This window comes from Diprion similis, chromosome 3 (genome assembly GCF_021155765.1).
Source record: "Diprion similis isolate iyDipSimi1 chromosome 3, iyDipSimi1.1, whole genome shotgun sequence".
NCBI lineage: Eukaryota > Metazoa > Arthropoda > Insecta > Hymenoptera > Diprionidae > Diprion > Diprion similis.
The window spans coordinates 878,153-892,123 of NC_060107.1; the positions used below are offsets into that span (position 1 = coordinate 878,153).

At 39.5% G+C, this 13,971-nt stretch overlaps 3 protein-coding genes across 8 annotated transcripts; 2 read left to right on the forward strand and 1 right to left on the reverse strand.

Annotated features, from left to right (window-relative positions):
* Positions 1-2: 2 nt before the first annotated feature.
* Positions 3-5,983, forward strand: LOC124416748 (protein tramtrack, beta isoform-like). Of its 6 annotated transcripts, none has more exons than XM_046898038.1 (6): positions 3-137; positions 904-1,115; positions 1,244-1,426; positions 1,662-2,010; positions 2,180-2,275; positions 5,446-5,983. In XM_046898038.1, exons 1-6 carry the CDS (start codon positions 104-106, stop codon positions 5,712-5,714), a joined length of 1,143 nt encoding a protein of 380 aa, XP_046753994.1. In that variant the 5' UTR covers positions 3-103; the 3' UTR covers positions 5,715-5,983. The 6 variants fall into 6 exon arrangements, with proteins under 6 accessions (XP_046753994.1, XP_046753993.1, XP_046753995.1 ...); XM_046898037.1 differs by lacking the exon at positions 5,446-5,983 and adding an exon at positions 4,344-5,413; XM_046898039.1 differs by lacking the exon at positions 5,446-5,983 and adding an exon at positions 3,575-4,007.
* A 774-nt stretch (positions 5,984-6,757) lies between these two features.
* LOC124403997 lies at positions 6,758-8,608 on the forward strand. The gene has a single exon (XM_046877792.1). The coding sequence runs from the start codon at positions 6,933-6,935 to the stop codon at positions 8,505-8,507; it is 1,575 nt and encodes a 524-aa protein (XP_046733748.1). The 5' UTR covers positions 6,758-6,932; the 3' UTR covers positions 8,508-8,608.
* A 3,363-nt stretch (positions 8,609-11,971) lies between these two features.
* LOC124404212 (brachyurin-like) lies at positions 11,972-13,488 on the reverse strand. The gene is made up of 6 exons (XM_046878161.1): positions 13,403-13,488; positions 13,156-13,231; positions 12,722-13,069; positions 12,532-12,630; positions 12,311-12,450; positions 11,972-12,236 (listed from the first exon to the last, which is right to left on the reverse strand). Exons 1-6 carry the CDS (start codon positions 13,445-13,447, stop codon positions 12,054-12,056), a joined length of 891 nt encoding a protein of 296 aa, XP_046734117.1. The 5' UTR covers positions 13,448-13,488; the 3' UTR covers positions 11,972-12,053.
* Positions 13,489-13,971: the final 483 nt, after the last annotated feature.

Here is a 13,971-nt window from a genome sequence, read left to right on the forward strand (position 1 = left end):
ATTAAACATTTAAAAAACAACAAAACACCCATCTTACGGCGCTGCATCGCATTTCCACGCTCCTCATATCCATACGTATGCATGGGTATAGAGTATAGAGTGCATGCCGCATGCGTGCTATCTTCGTACCTGCATAGGTATGTATGGGTATTGGGTAGGTGACGTAGTCTGTATTATCATTATGTTTAGTGTATTTACGTGCACACCGAAGCCGCGGCAGCCTGCGGAGGATCGTTGTATGTGTGTGTTTACGTACGGTCTGCATCGAGATCATGCCGAGATCCATTACGACGATACGATAGCGCGCTAGCAGCTAGATCAGGGAAACTCCTTCCTCCTAGGGGATACCGGATACAATGACACGTTTATTTCGAGAGATTATCGATCTGGAAGGGAGAAGAAAATACCAAAAGCCCACAGAGGCGTCGTTCTAAGTAGCAGCAGCCCGCCTCGTACCTACTTACTGCATCGTTGCGTTACATTACTAAACAAACTAGATCGTCGCCATTTTATTTTCCTATTATCTCGTCACTCGCTTGTGGTCGTGGGACAACGATGACGACAACTACTCGACGACGGTAAACTCTGATTGTGAGGCAGGCGGGCGGTTTTTTTTTTTCCCCCGACTATCAAATAGTTCCCGTAAATGTTTGGCAGAGACAAACTGCCTTGGGAGTAATAATATCGGAGCGAATGTAATCTTCTTATCAATCAACGGTTCTCTGTCGCTCCTGCCAGTCGGAATACCCACAGGTGTGATATTTCACTGATCTACATATGTCAGACAGATATTATTATGCGTAATGTAATACTTATCAAATCCTGGCTCATGACCCTCGTTTGTTTTTACTAAAATTGTCTGATTCCTCGTCTAACAATAAACAACCTGTGAATTTTGTTCAGCTCGAGTAATGGCCAAGAATCGAAAGGACATGGACAATTCAGATTATTCTTTGAAATGGAATAATTTCACCTCTAATTTAACTTGTGGTTTCCTATCGCATCTCAGCGATCACGAACTAGTCGATGTAACGCTTGCTGTCGAAGGAAAACTCCTGCAAGCTCACAAGCTTGTGTTATCAGTTTGCAGCCCGTACTTCAAAGAAATATTCAAGGTAAAAATCCTTGCCAGTTAAGAAAAAAAAAGAAGTAAAACAAAAAATTTATCAAATCTTCATGTGATTCAGTAATTGTAAACATTCCACAAATTTTGAGATTCCTCAAGTCTTATGATTGCATTTAGGCAAACCCATGCACTCATCCCGTCGTTGTCTTAAAGGACATGGGCTACTCGCAAGTAGAGGCTTTGTTGAAGTTTATGTACAAAGGTGAAGTGAACGTTAGTCATAACGAACTAGCCTCGTTCTTAAAAATCGCCGAAGCACTCAAGATAAAGGGTCTAGCCGGCGACCAGAATAGCCACAGTGTAAGTCTACTTCATTTGAATAAATGTTATTCAAGTCTGAAACAATGCCGAAAGCTGGCGCCTATGTTACTGCAAAATTCATTTTACCGATTTTCAAAAAGGAGCATCACTATATGTCTTTTTTTACCAGAATATTTACTAAAAATTTGCCAAACTTTTTCACGATTGTTGATACATTTATTATAAAAATCAAAGTCAATACTTTGAGTAGTTAGTGACGAACAATGTTCTTCAGGATTCACCGATAGAGAGCGACACGGCTCTTCCTCCTTCCGAACTTATCGAAGAAGTAGACTTCGATGTGGCTACTTGTTCTAATCCCAATACCAGTGAAACGTGTTCGAAAACTGTAGAAGGAAATAGGCCTGTAAAAAGGCCACGAGAATCAATGAGGTCTCGTTCGTTGACCCCCAAAAGAAACAGAACCTCACCCCCAGCTTTGAAAGAAATGGAATATATGAAAGAGAGTCCACATAGTATTAAAGCAAAATCTGAACCAGAAGATTTCGACGTAACAGACGAGCCATATTTTCTAGATCAACCGCTAGAGCAGTATTTAAACTCTCAAAATGACGCAGAGAAAGGTGATTATGAAGGAAAAAAATATTTTACTGTTAACAGTTGACCAGGATTTTAAAGAGAAATTGTCATTCGAATCTGAACTGTTTCTAGTTTGAGCCGTCTTAATCATTCGTGATAAGATTGTTGATATTATTTCCAGTCATTGTGTTCACTGATTATTAACATTTTAAGGTTTTCTCGATGGAGGTGGCAGTGAGCTAACTGAGCAACCATCTATGAATAGTCCAATGTCTTCGGCATGTTCACAAGGTGGAGAAGGTGTCCAAGGTAAGTTTGCTGAAACATGTTACCCCAATATTTGTTATTGAAATATTTTGAAGATATTTAATTGACGATACACCTGTGTAAATGAATTGCTGTTGGATACATTACGATTAAACTCAATTTATGACATAATTAATTTCTTTTTGTAACGATTACAAAAAAACTACCATCGAGCAAATATGTCTTTAAAATATTTCAAGATCTAGTCTACGTTCTTGCATTTTGTATTTTAGCTAATGTGAACCCTTAACAGAGTGACTTGACATACACGATAGTAAAGTTCTGAATTGACATCTATTTAGTATTCAACATCTAGCGTACTCGTTGTCAGCTGAAGTAATAAAACTAGTAAAATTGTAAATTATGACTACCTTTAATCGTGATGCAATCACGTGTAGGGTTGAACAAACTGTATCAAGGATCACCGCATCATTTCATTTTCAAAATCATGTTCAAGCAGATTGTTGAGAGCTCATGTAATCTCATTCATTGCATAAACACCTACTTTCATCTGAAGGAACTGCAATATAGTTGGTCCTTAGGTACACTGGCAATCTTTAGAAGAAATGTATGATATTTATTTATCATACTTGGAAAAGTATGCTTTCCGTAAATCTTGCAAACCCTATAATCGGCATAAATCGGCCAATTATTTTTACATGGTGCGATTTCACAGCTTTAGTTAGGTTTTCAAAATATTTTACAATACTTTTTATGATATTTTTATTATCACAGGCTCTGTAAATCTAAGAGTCTTCAATAAATTAATGCAGTAACCATAAACCTGGTTTACATTGAGAGAAAATTGAAGCTCGTGATCTGATATATCCAAAGGCAAGATTTGCCTCTAGTCTGGAGAATTGGTTATTTCATTTATAACCACTCTTAGACTTGACTGGAAACTCACAAAATACCGTTTGACAAATATTTCTAACGTTGAGCATGTTTAGCGAGACAGTATCTGTTCTTTGTCTCTTTAAAAAATCTAAAGAATTCGCAAAATTATACATGTAATGTGATTTGAAACAAGTGTGGAAAAGTGATTTCCATTTCAAAGGCGTCGTAACAACATTTAAAATCGATATCAGGCAATTGGAAAACATATTTTAGTATAATTTGTTTGTGAAAATGGTGAAAAATTTCTTCTGGTAAACGTATGACTGAAAGAATGATAGATCAGGTATGAAAAATCTGACGATTATTCAAATTTTTATAGTGAAATGCATTGAAAGAAGTGCCTGGTGCGTACATTTCAAGTCAAAGGTGAGTGAGACAATGATACTAGTATATTGGTGTTCTCAGGCCTCTTGTCGTTTATACGGAGTTCCAGAGGTAATCTTCAGCTGGTTCACGAAGGTCACATCTACACGGTACATTCCAGGGCGGGTATCAAAACTTATTGGAAATGTATATACCGTTCGTTGCTTGGTAAATGTCAAGCGAGGTGTTACACAAAATTTGGTTGTGTTGTAGTGTCTCGGCCAACGGTACCGCCACACGATTCTCATCTTAAAACCATAAAAAAACATAGAAAAGCTGGAAAAATGGTTCATGCTCCCATATATTAGGGCATTTCTGAACGCGGTTTATACTTATAAGTATATTCACCATTGTAAAATCTATCTGTATAAAAAACCTACGAGTTTTCATTCTACTACGTGATATTACCTGAGTGATTATCATACACATTCATATACACGTGTATGTTATGCGCTAGCGTTTATTTATATATATATATATATATATATTTGGTGAGCAAATACTTTCAAATAAAGCTGTGTGTATGTATCATACGAGACTGTTTTATCACTCAAAACTCGTTTATTGCACCCGGGTTTTGTAAGCTACAGTTTTTCTGTAAAGATAGTAATGATTATTTGCCAACTTGGGAATTGAATTTTACCCTACAGCTCAGTGAATACAAGTGAAGAGAAAGCTATTGTAACTTACCTTCATCCGATGCGTTTGAAACAGGAAAAAATGTCGCACGTCTGGTAAATTGAAAAGAATGTTGACCGTTTTACCCAATAACAGAGCCTTAATTAATACACGACGTATTAATTTTTTGTAGAACAGAATGGTAGAGCACTGCGACGGCTTCACTTGAATGGGTTTATCTACCATGCAGCCTACAGTATTAACAGAGGTCCTGGAATTAGAACCTATTGGAGGTGCCAAGACAACTATAAAGGGAAATGCAGAGCTCGTTGCATTTCGGAAGATAACTTAATATTAAGAATCAACGGAACGCACAATCATGATAGACGCATATCGGAATATTCTTGTTTTTTTTTCTCCTCCGGCAAGAGGATTGAAGCTAACGTATCGTATTGTTTACCAATTGCCTCAAATATGTAACACTTTGTTACTTTTTGTCAGCAATACTAGGGCGCTGGCCTTGTGCAAAGACCAGTTCCTACGCATCTACAATATTTTATTACTTATCATTTATACTATGGGAAGTATCACGAATCAAAGATCGCCAGTGTATTCAAGTCCAAATGGTACTATTTACAAAATCTGACTGATTACTAATGGTATTGTAAATAATATACTTTATATTATTATTAAACAACTTGCGGTATCATATCTTTTTTCTATGCAAAAGTTTTGTTATCTTTTAAACTCCGTCAACGCACGTTATAAGTACACGCTACAGGGTTGGTAGTAACTTGCTGCAAATTTTAGAACGTTATATTTCTATAAAATCGAAATTTGGATCATTTTTTTTTTTTACATTTCCAGTAATGCAGCAGGTGTAATTGTAGTTCGTTCCGAGAGTTCACACTTTAGTTTTCACTACATCATTTTAACAATTTTCTTTTGTTGAGAATAATACCTACGTTTTAACTAAATCTCATCAATATTCAACAACGAATTCATTCACTAACCAATTTGTCTTAGATTCACTCAGATTACTCATCGACTACCAGCCTTGACATTAGCTGCTTGACATGTCTCACTGTCCCGTACTTGTAAGTTAAGTTTAAGCCGGTAAGCCAATTGCATATAAGATTGAAACCCCTGACAGAAACATTGCATTATTCAGAGTATGAGATCGGAAGAGGATAGCTTGGCTGAAACTGAAAATTGTAGAGAACAATGTTTACAATAATATATCTCAGGTGTTAAAAATATGATATATATGAATATATATATATATAACATTGCAGTTGTGGAACCGGTAACTTACAGACTATCCGCACGAGGCCGCCCACAATTGGTCCATGAAGGATATGTGTATAATCTGACATCGCGCTCTGAAGTATTGAATCGATCCCATTACCGGTGCGCCGAACAACACCGTGGTTGTCGCGGCAAATGTGCAGTCATCGCCGAAAGGTTCATGCCCACCGGAGTCCACGAGCATAACCACCCTCCCGGTTACCAATCAGAATATGATTACAGGAAGAAAAAAGGACTAGATACAGATATTATTTAAGTTAGCTGAAACTTTGTCAGCAAAGAGAAAAAACAAGAAAGCCGTTGATTCTATAAATAGGTGAAGAGGAATTAACAGAGACCGTTGATAGAATGAAAGCAAACAGGAAATGGTTTATTTAACGCATCTTTGAAATGAAAATAATCATTCTCGAGTCTGTCCTTTTTCAAAATGATGTACGATGAATCGAAGAGAGTGGGTCGAGTTACCTGTGGATAAACATTATACATACATGTGTATATGGCTAGTGGTAAATGAATTTTGGCAAAGAAAACAAACTATGTAAGAAAGGAAAAATTGTTATATTACTATATTATATATGTATGTATTAAACTATACATATACAATATATACATATTAGAGTTTATCATTATATTATTTATAACGTGATGTGAGATTATACAAGATACGTACATGTAAATATTTATACATATTATTATCTTAGTGATTTATATTTTGAAAAAAAATGTTTTATTAGACTTTTATCAGACTAATCAATATAAGAATTCAACATTCCTAATTGTCGTTGGCGGAGATTTAAAAGCATGTCGATAATGACCATAAGACTTTTTATTCCACGCTTATAACTGTAAACTCAACATTACATTCCATCAACTTTTCATAATCAGAAGTTGGAATTTTGCATTCGCAGTATATTGACATGAGATTCGGTACTTTTTTTCGTTGAGAAAAACTAACCATTATACTGCATCATGAAAACTGATTTTCATACTGATTTCTGTGTAATATTATTATACCTATGTATGTACATATATACATATAAATATCGATGTACTCTCTCATATACTACGTTTCAAAGTTAAGAGAGAGAGGGAGAGCGAGAGAGAGAGAGAGAAAATCGTGTCGTTGTAAACGCATGTAAATGTAGGATAATAAATTTTTAAACGTTGTAATAAAATATTTTCCATTTTAGAAACCAGTGAAATACGATTTCCTATCATAATTGCCCGAGTTAATTCCTCGGCTAAGTTAATTTAACTTGTGTTAATAAAAGCGATCTTGTCATCGTGTTGCTAGCTGCTTCAAAAATAGTAGGCAATGCTCGTCATAATCTCCGTTCGGTTTTTGTATGGTTAAGTTATTGAGACGAATCTCAGTGTTATCATGTCGTTGTCCGACAGGATAGAGTTACATTTTATCCGGATAAGGTCACCGTAGTAAAATGTGTCGTTCATTCGGCTTCCGATCAAGGATTAGATGACATCCACCAGGCGACGTCAGGCAGGGTCCAATGGCCGTATAACCATCTGCCACTTGAATTTCCACGAGACACCCCTTACCGACGGTAGGCTGATGGCTGAATTGGAGAGACTTCACAGTTACTGCTTTCCAGAGTCTGCCGGTGCTGATCGTACGAAAAATCATTACGAAAAAGGATTGAAAAAGCTCCGGAAGATACTCCGTAGAATACCCCCTGAAGAGATACAGGCCCAGAATACGAGGGAGCTTGTGCATTGTTCAATTAAGTTATTGATACACTTTCAAAACGTTCTTTACCACAAAGAATCGCTATGCAACTGGAACGGGCGTCGGCAGTATCGAATGGCAAGGAATTCATACCTAGATCTGTTTAGTCTGTTTATCAACAAGAATGAACCCGAAGTCGTTCGAGCTGTGATCAGTGTAATGAACGAAGAGAATCTATTCGAGTATCTCGATTTGTCTTTGGAATTGATAACCGCTCCAGTCAGCCTTGGAATATCCGGATCAACGGTGGTGAACGAGCTCTGGAACGAAGTTGAAGACCCAACAACGCCGGTCGAGGTCGTGCGTTCAATAATTTGCACACTCTACGAGTTTATGGACACTTATGACTGGCCGGAAACCGTATCAACAGTCATCGCCTTGGAAAGACTGCTCGGCATTTATCGGGCGAGTATTGGCGAAGGCGCCAACACCTCGCCCTATAGGCAGTTCAGAAAAGGGCTGAAGGTCTGCGTACAACGGACCCTGGAGCATCTCTCAAACGATCACATTCTCGTTGTCATTCGACACATGTGTTTCTGGTCCGTGGATCAAACGGTGAGCGACGAGGACGTCCTCGACTTTGGGAGCAACTTGGAATACGCGGCCTATAAACACTCGACAAAACTCTTCGAAGACACCCTAACTCCGGATGTATTTTCCCTTCTGACACGGATGATCGCGTCCGCAAGCCGTCTGGTCAGCCTTCTAGGCAACAGAGTCATGCAGTCCCTCATCGACAGGGGCGGAAATCGGACGCGGTTCGAAACGCCCCAGATATTTTTTGAGAATACACGGTACGAGCTGAACGTAAGTCGATACCATCGAGAGGACAAGATTTTCCTCAAGAACAACCGCGCCGAACTTCACGACTGTTTGATCAGGGGAATATTAAACCATTGCTCGGCTCGTCTCAATCTTGAGATGTCCTATTGCACCATTTGCCTCGTCGCTGTTGAAGTTCCTTGCGGCTTTACGGCTGCGGCGCTCGTCTGTCTGGCTATGAATCTTCAAGATCTAACCATGGAGCGCGAAGATCTGAGGCGGGAAGTCACCTTCCACGTCCACGCCTGCGTCGTAGCCATACTATCCCTACTTTGCTGGATTCACGGTGCCAAGGTGTTCTACCAGTACGTAAACAAGATAGTGATGGAAAGGGCCCGATGGGCCCCGCATTTGAATCCGCCCATCCAGTCCCACTACACTTTCGCTATCCATCACGTGCTCTGGGACAAACCGGAATTGTTCTTCGTTGACTGGGAGGCCCGATACGGTTTGTGGAAGTGTTTCCGTTTGTTGGAAAGCTGATGGTAGTGAAGCTTTGAACTTTGGTTTCATTTAAAAGAAAAAAATCCACAATCCATTTTACAGGATGGAGTGCACACTTTCGTCAAATTGAAAGATGCGGTAAAGCTGATTATATTCAAACTATAAACCTCTCCGGACTTATCGGCTATAAACATTTTATCTATGCATTGGGACACGTGTTAACGATTTTATAGTTAGAAGCAAAACTGTAGGTTTTGAATCTGTGATTTCTTGATACGTGGTAATCAGTGGATACCATCTGGCTTTGCGGAAGCACTTGTTCAATCCATAATTTCTAGATTGTAAATTGATGAAATTATCAAATTAGAAATCTCACTGTTTCTTTTACTGCCGCACTGCGTGATCAAGTGCATATGTCAATAAGAACAGATTGATTTACTTGATATCGTATCAACGGAGACTTGAATATCAGTCATCAGTCTGGTATTGTACTTTTTTTTTTAATTAATGTCTGAACTTTGAGATGTACGCTTGAATTCCGCTGCGCATCTGCTCGAATAGGCTTGGCAAAATAATCAATAATCTAATAAACCGAGCGAGAGAATGAATGCACCAACAATTATCCATTGCACCCTAACCATGGAACCCCATCATTCATGCGTGTTTCCCACACGACTTGTTTGGCATGCGTCATTACACTTGTTATCTCCGCCTATAGAAAAAATTGTTAGGTTGCTAGGTGTTTTTCTGTTTGTCAACTGAGCCTCCGACGAGCGATAGTGCAAAGCGAGCTGCGTTGCGTTCGTTCATTTCAACTGTTTTTTGGCTAAAACCACAGTTTTTGAGCGTGCGGAAAAGAGTTGGAATTTATTCTCCAGTTAAAATTCTTATTGGATCACCGGTGTCGCGAATGATTTTTAAAATCACAATTCCAATTTCTCAGTTACTTCTCGCGCTGAATTATATCATAGTAAAATATGTCTGCAAAATTCAGCGTTCGTAATTCGTACTCCGCGTCGCCGTTGAGAAGTAACACGTTTATTGTTCGTTCGAACATAATGAATAAGCCATCGTCGAAACGGGGTAGCGGTTTAAAAAAGTTGGGTGATAAAACAGTGGACGAGAAGAAAATCGAGCCAATAAATAACCGCGAAAATAGAGACGAATTCGCAACTAGTGAGTTGAATCTGACTCTTGTCGGTTCGCCGGCGCCTCGTTCCCAGATTCGTGCCACAGTTTCGTCCGCAAACACTACTGTTAAGTCTAAAGTTAAACAATCCTACAACTCGAAATCTCGAGAGCCAAACGCACACGATATCTGTATGGAAAAGTTGTACCAATTTGCTGACAACCCAACAAAATTCGTTCACTCCGAAAGCCGTGAAGATTCTCACCTAAAACTGAACCTTGAATTTTCTGACCATTCTGACGCATCCGAGAACTTTTACGATTCCCACAATATTGCCTTCGGCAAAAATGGAGAGTATCGTATACCTGAATACGACCATATTCGATTTCTCCAATTTAACGTCGGTGATGTTCAGGATTCCGGAGAAATTCAAGATCGCGACACTTCGGCGTCCGTTAAATTTGACAACTCAAGCAACGACAAAATTCTCAACGATAAACTCGTGGGAAAGAATCCAACATCGAGCACTTCGAATGGCAGTGAAGCCTCAACGTCCCAACGGTCAGACGGTAGCCTTGATTTGTCAGAGGGAGTGGCACAAATCGAAGGCATCAATCCGTGGATTTCGAAGATGGGCCATACGCTGCAGAACTGGTCGAAGAGCAGCTCCGTTCCAGATGTCGGTCAGAGTTATCCTCTAGGCTCGGCGATCAATTACAAGAACAACATAAACCCTGAAGTGGAAAAGTTTATGCTGAACACCGAGATGGTACCGTTGCAGGAAAATTACACCACCGCAACTAGTTCGCAACAGCAGCTTGGTCAGTTGGCGGGGAAAAGTATCTTTCGAAAAAACTTCGCCCATGTTGTGCAGCACGAATCGCTCCAAGGATCTGTCGACAATTCGTCCCGAACGTCCCCGGAGACCAGTAGAACCACCTTAAGCCAAGCCTCGTCCAGCGATGGAACTTGGCATGGTCACAGCCTCAACAGTCCCTATTTTGCTTCGAAAGAAAGCAATTCGTGGACCGATACCAAGAGTAACGTCGACCGCGAGGCCTCGAACAATAAAGTAGTCGAAGGGAATTACGAGGAGCCGGATGAATACTTAACGATCATCAAAAACGAGAACGATTCAACGTTTACCTCAGAGACTGGCGGAGTTGGCGAGTATGTTTTCATTACTGAACAAATCGTAGACCCGGAATTGCACAGTCGAAGCACTTTGCAGAGCCTTCATGGCCATTCTCATTGTGTTGAAAAACCTCAGAAGTCTTCTACAAGTTCGCCAACCACGTTGTCCGAGGACGATTCTGTTACCAAGATGAATCGACCAGATGATGACGCAAAGGATACTTCCAGCGGGAGTGCGAGCACGTCGGATTATTGTCTTGACAAGATTTTCTCTCGGTCATCTTCTTCCTCTTCTTCGTCGTTTCCATTGAGTAAAGACAAAGAAGAGTCTCTGAAGATTGTAAAGAATTTGCCTATCAGTGCTTCGTTGATTATTGAAACAGAACTCGACGGTGAAGAAAACGACGTCGGCATGGACAAATGTAAAATATCCGAACCGAAGAAAGCAGACATACGTACAGAAAAGCTGACCACTGACCTTGTTTACATGACTCGGGCGGAGCTAAATTTAGCAGTTGATTACACAAGCAAATTGTCTGAAATATTTAAACGGGCATTGGAAAGATCTGCGAGCAAAGATGAAAGACAGGATGCGAAAGAGACGATTGTTAACCCGACATGTTCCGGAGCTGTGGAGTTTGGCAATACTCCCAAATTGATTTATACATGCTTGGGGTCTCCTCATTTCTGCACAAGCTATCTCTCCTCATGATCAAACGCTGCATAAACTGTTTTTTCTCAGAATAAAATCCAGTCAACTTAACTCGAATGATTATATGTGTGTATACGCTAAAAAGTAAAGAATTTGTACTTTGTCTAAAACACCCGTGTTAAGTGTAATTACTGTTCTATTAGATATAATGTGACAATGTCGTGATCATCATCATCATTTCATTGAAAATAATACGTAACTTTCACTTTCCCAAAACTTCTGATTGTCGATTTATCGTCACAAATTGAGTGAATTTTATACATGTTCATCGTTAGCTTAATTTGATAACGATTGCGTCAAAAAAAAATTGATGGATTGATGGTCCTCGGCAAAAATCTAAAAATTCGACAATGGCCATTCAGATGTTTCTTTCGGTTCCTCAAATACTCTCTAGGTTTGAAATTTAATTAAGTAAAATTAAGAAAGGTATTGCCGTGTTCCAATCGTTTTATTTAAAATCTGAAGTATACACTTTGTACATGTGTCAAGGAATTTGATTGGTTGAACTTGAAGTCCATTCGAATATTACAGTGGGATAAAATTTTATTCGAGATTAAGTCATCTCGCATTACACCTTTCGGTGAAGGAGTCCATGTTTTTTAGTTAGTAATCAATTCCTGATAGCGACAGATCCTCCAGTGTTGGTCTCAATCCAGTCCAAGTAATCGGTCACGCGTACGTAAACTCCCGGCCATCCAACAGCGCATCCTAGAGCTATTCCAAAGGAAACAACACCAACCTGGGTTATTTCACCATCGCTGTCAGTCACCACCAATGGGCCACCAGAGTCTCCCTAAAAGAAATGCATCGATTTTGAGTTGATGATGAATCGTCAGTGACCAGTCACCGTCGTGATATTGCACTTACGTTGCACGATGAACGACCTCCCCTGCCAGACAAACAGATCTGAGAGCTGGTAACGCTGAAGAAGTAGTACCGGGTGCACACAAAGTTAGTGATAATAGGGTTCTGGGTCCAGCGGAGAACAGGGCTGATGCTGCTGGACGCTGTAATGCACCGTGAGAATTGCACTCCGTTTTAAAATAAAATTCGCGTTGTTAAAAACATTAACACTATTAAATGCTTACAATCGGAGTCCCTTCCCCATCCAGATACGATTCCGGTGTCGCTGGCGAAGGTTTCTCCAACCTGGGAACGACTTGGCAGACGAATGGGTTGGATGCGTTCTGAAAGTTTATGGAACAATTGTCCATTAACTTCTTTTTCTTGCGATTCAATTTTTTCATGAAATCCTCATTTAGTTATAGAATATTTTACCAGAGAATTGAATAGGGCTGGGAAGGCGCAGCAACGCAAGGTCGTTCCTGATGTTTCTGGTGTCCCAGTTCTCGTGAACAATGATTTCTGCAACCTGGAGTACCACCTGTGTTGATTCGTCTTCGCGGATGTACTGAGCTCCAAGAACGACTTCTGCTGATACGGCAACGTCGACGCAATGAGCTGCAGTCAGAACCCACTCTGCGTTCAGGATGGAACCTCCGCAGAATCCGGTCGAACCCGAGGCGTCGGTTGAGAACAAACCAATTTGATATGGGAACTGTCCAGGCGTAGCTTCTTCTCCTCCAACGATACGGGATGGGTCCAGGTTTTTGACCTCCTTAAGGCCTTCGAAATTACATGGTCGATGCATTACTCGTGACGGCCAATAGGATAGTTTTATTTATGGAATATCATCCAAGGGAGCAACTTACTCTCGGTCAAAGGACCTGCCAAGTCTTGTGGGAAGATTTCGATGGGTCTGATTGTGTTCCAGTCCACATTGATGGCCTATAAAATAAGATATAATTCTTCTCCGTTAACATGGATGTAATTAAAAATATTTCAATCCAACAGTTGGATCATATTCTTCGACCTTGTTTATACTATTCGATTCTTATTTCCAGTAAGGATTATTTACACAATAAAACCAGGTAACAGTAACTAATTATAACATTATACCTGGGCGACGGCCGCGACGAAACAAAGTGCCACAAGAACTTTCATTGTGTATTTGCTTCTGAGAAGTGCAACGTCGAAAAATGGTGCGAACTTTTATACGCAAATTTTTAGAGATAAGAGATAGAAATCGTCTGATTTTCTGCCGCGGGTTAGATAAAACATGATGAATCTGTACATTATGTTGAACAGATAGAATCAGTAAGAAAAAAATTGATTTAATCTGCAGTACGTGTAAAAATTTAACGTGTCAAAATTGAATCACGTAAATGAACGTTGCTTCATTACATTTTTTTTTTTTCATACATATTGGATTGTATTTTGTTGTTCTACTTTCAAAATGTAATATTGTTTACTATTTATTGTTCACAGTTTGTTGTAATTTCGAAACTCGCGTTGACTAGTGGTTCTTTTTATCCTTCACACCATAGTAGAGTGAAAAAGCATTGATTTCAGGAAACTGCGATAACATACTCAATTCCTGTGATTCGGCCGGACAAGGACTCTTATATATTATATTAGGGTGATTTTTTTTCGACTATCTTTTTCAGTCCCTACCTAAAATTTTATTG

What these genes read in the sequence shown, in the direction of transcription:
- LOC124404212 (XM_046878161.1), bottom strand. Translation starts at nt 13,447, where the DNA reads ATGAAAGTTCTTGTGGCACTTTGTTTCGTCGCGGCCGTCGCCCAG. An exon ending in TCGTCGCGGCCGTCGCCCAG is followed by an intron (nt 13,232 to 13,402) that starts GTATAATGTTAT and finishes CTTATTTTATAG; the next exon opens with GCCATCAATGTGGACTGGAA. An exon ending in GAGGTCGTTCATCGTGCAAC is followed by an intron (nt 12,237 to 12,310) that starts GTAAGTGCAATA and finishes CATTTCTTTTAG; the next exon opens with GGAGACTCTGGTGGCCCATT.
- LOC124416748 (XM_046898037.1), top strand. Translation starts at nt 104, where the DNA reads ATGCCGCATGCGTGCTATCTTCGTACCTGCATAG. An exon ending in ACTTCAAAGAAATATTCAAG is followed by an intron (nt 1,116 to 1,243) that starts GTAAAAATCCTT and finishes GATTGCATTTAG; the next exon opens with GCAAACCCATGCACTCATCC. An exon ending in AGGTGGAGAAGGTGTCCAAG is followed by an intron (nt 2,276 to 4,343) that starts GTAAGTTTGCTG and finishes AATTTTTTGTAG; the next exon opens with AACAGAATGGTAGAGCACTG.
- LOC124403997 (XM_046877792.1), top strand. Translation starts at nt 6,933, where the DNA reads ATGACATCCACCAGGCGACGTCAGGCAGGGTCCAATGGCCGTATAACC.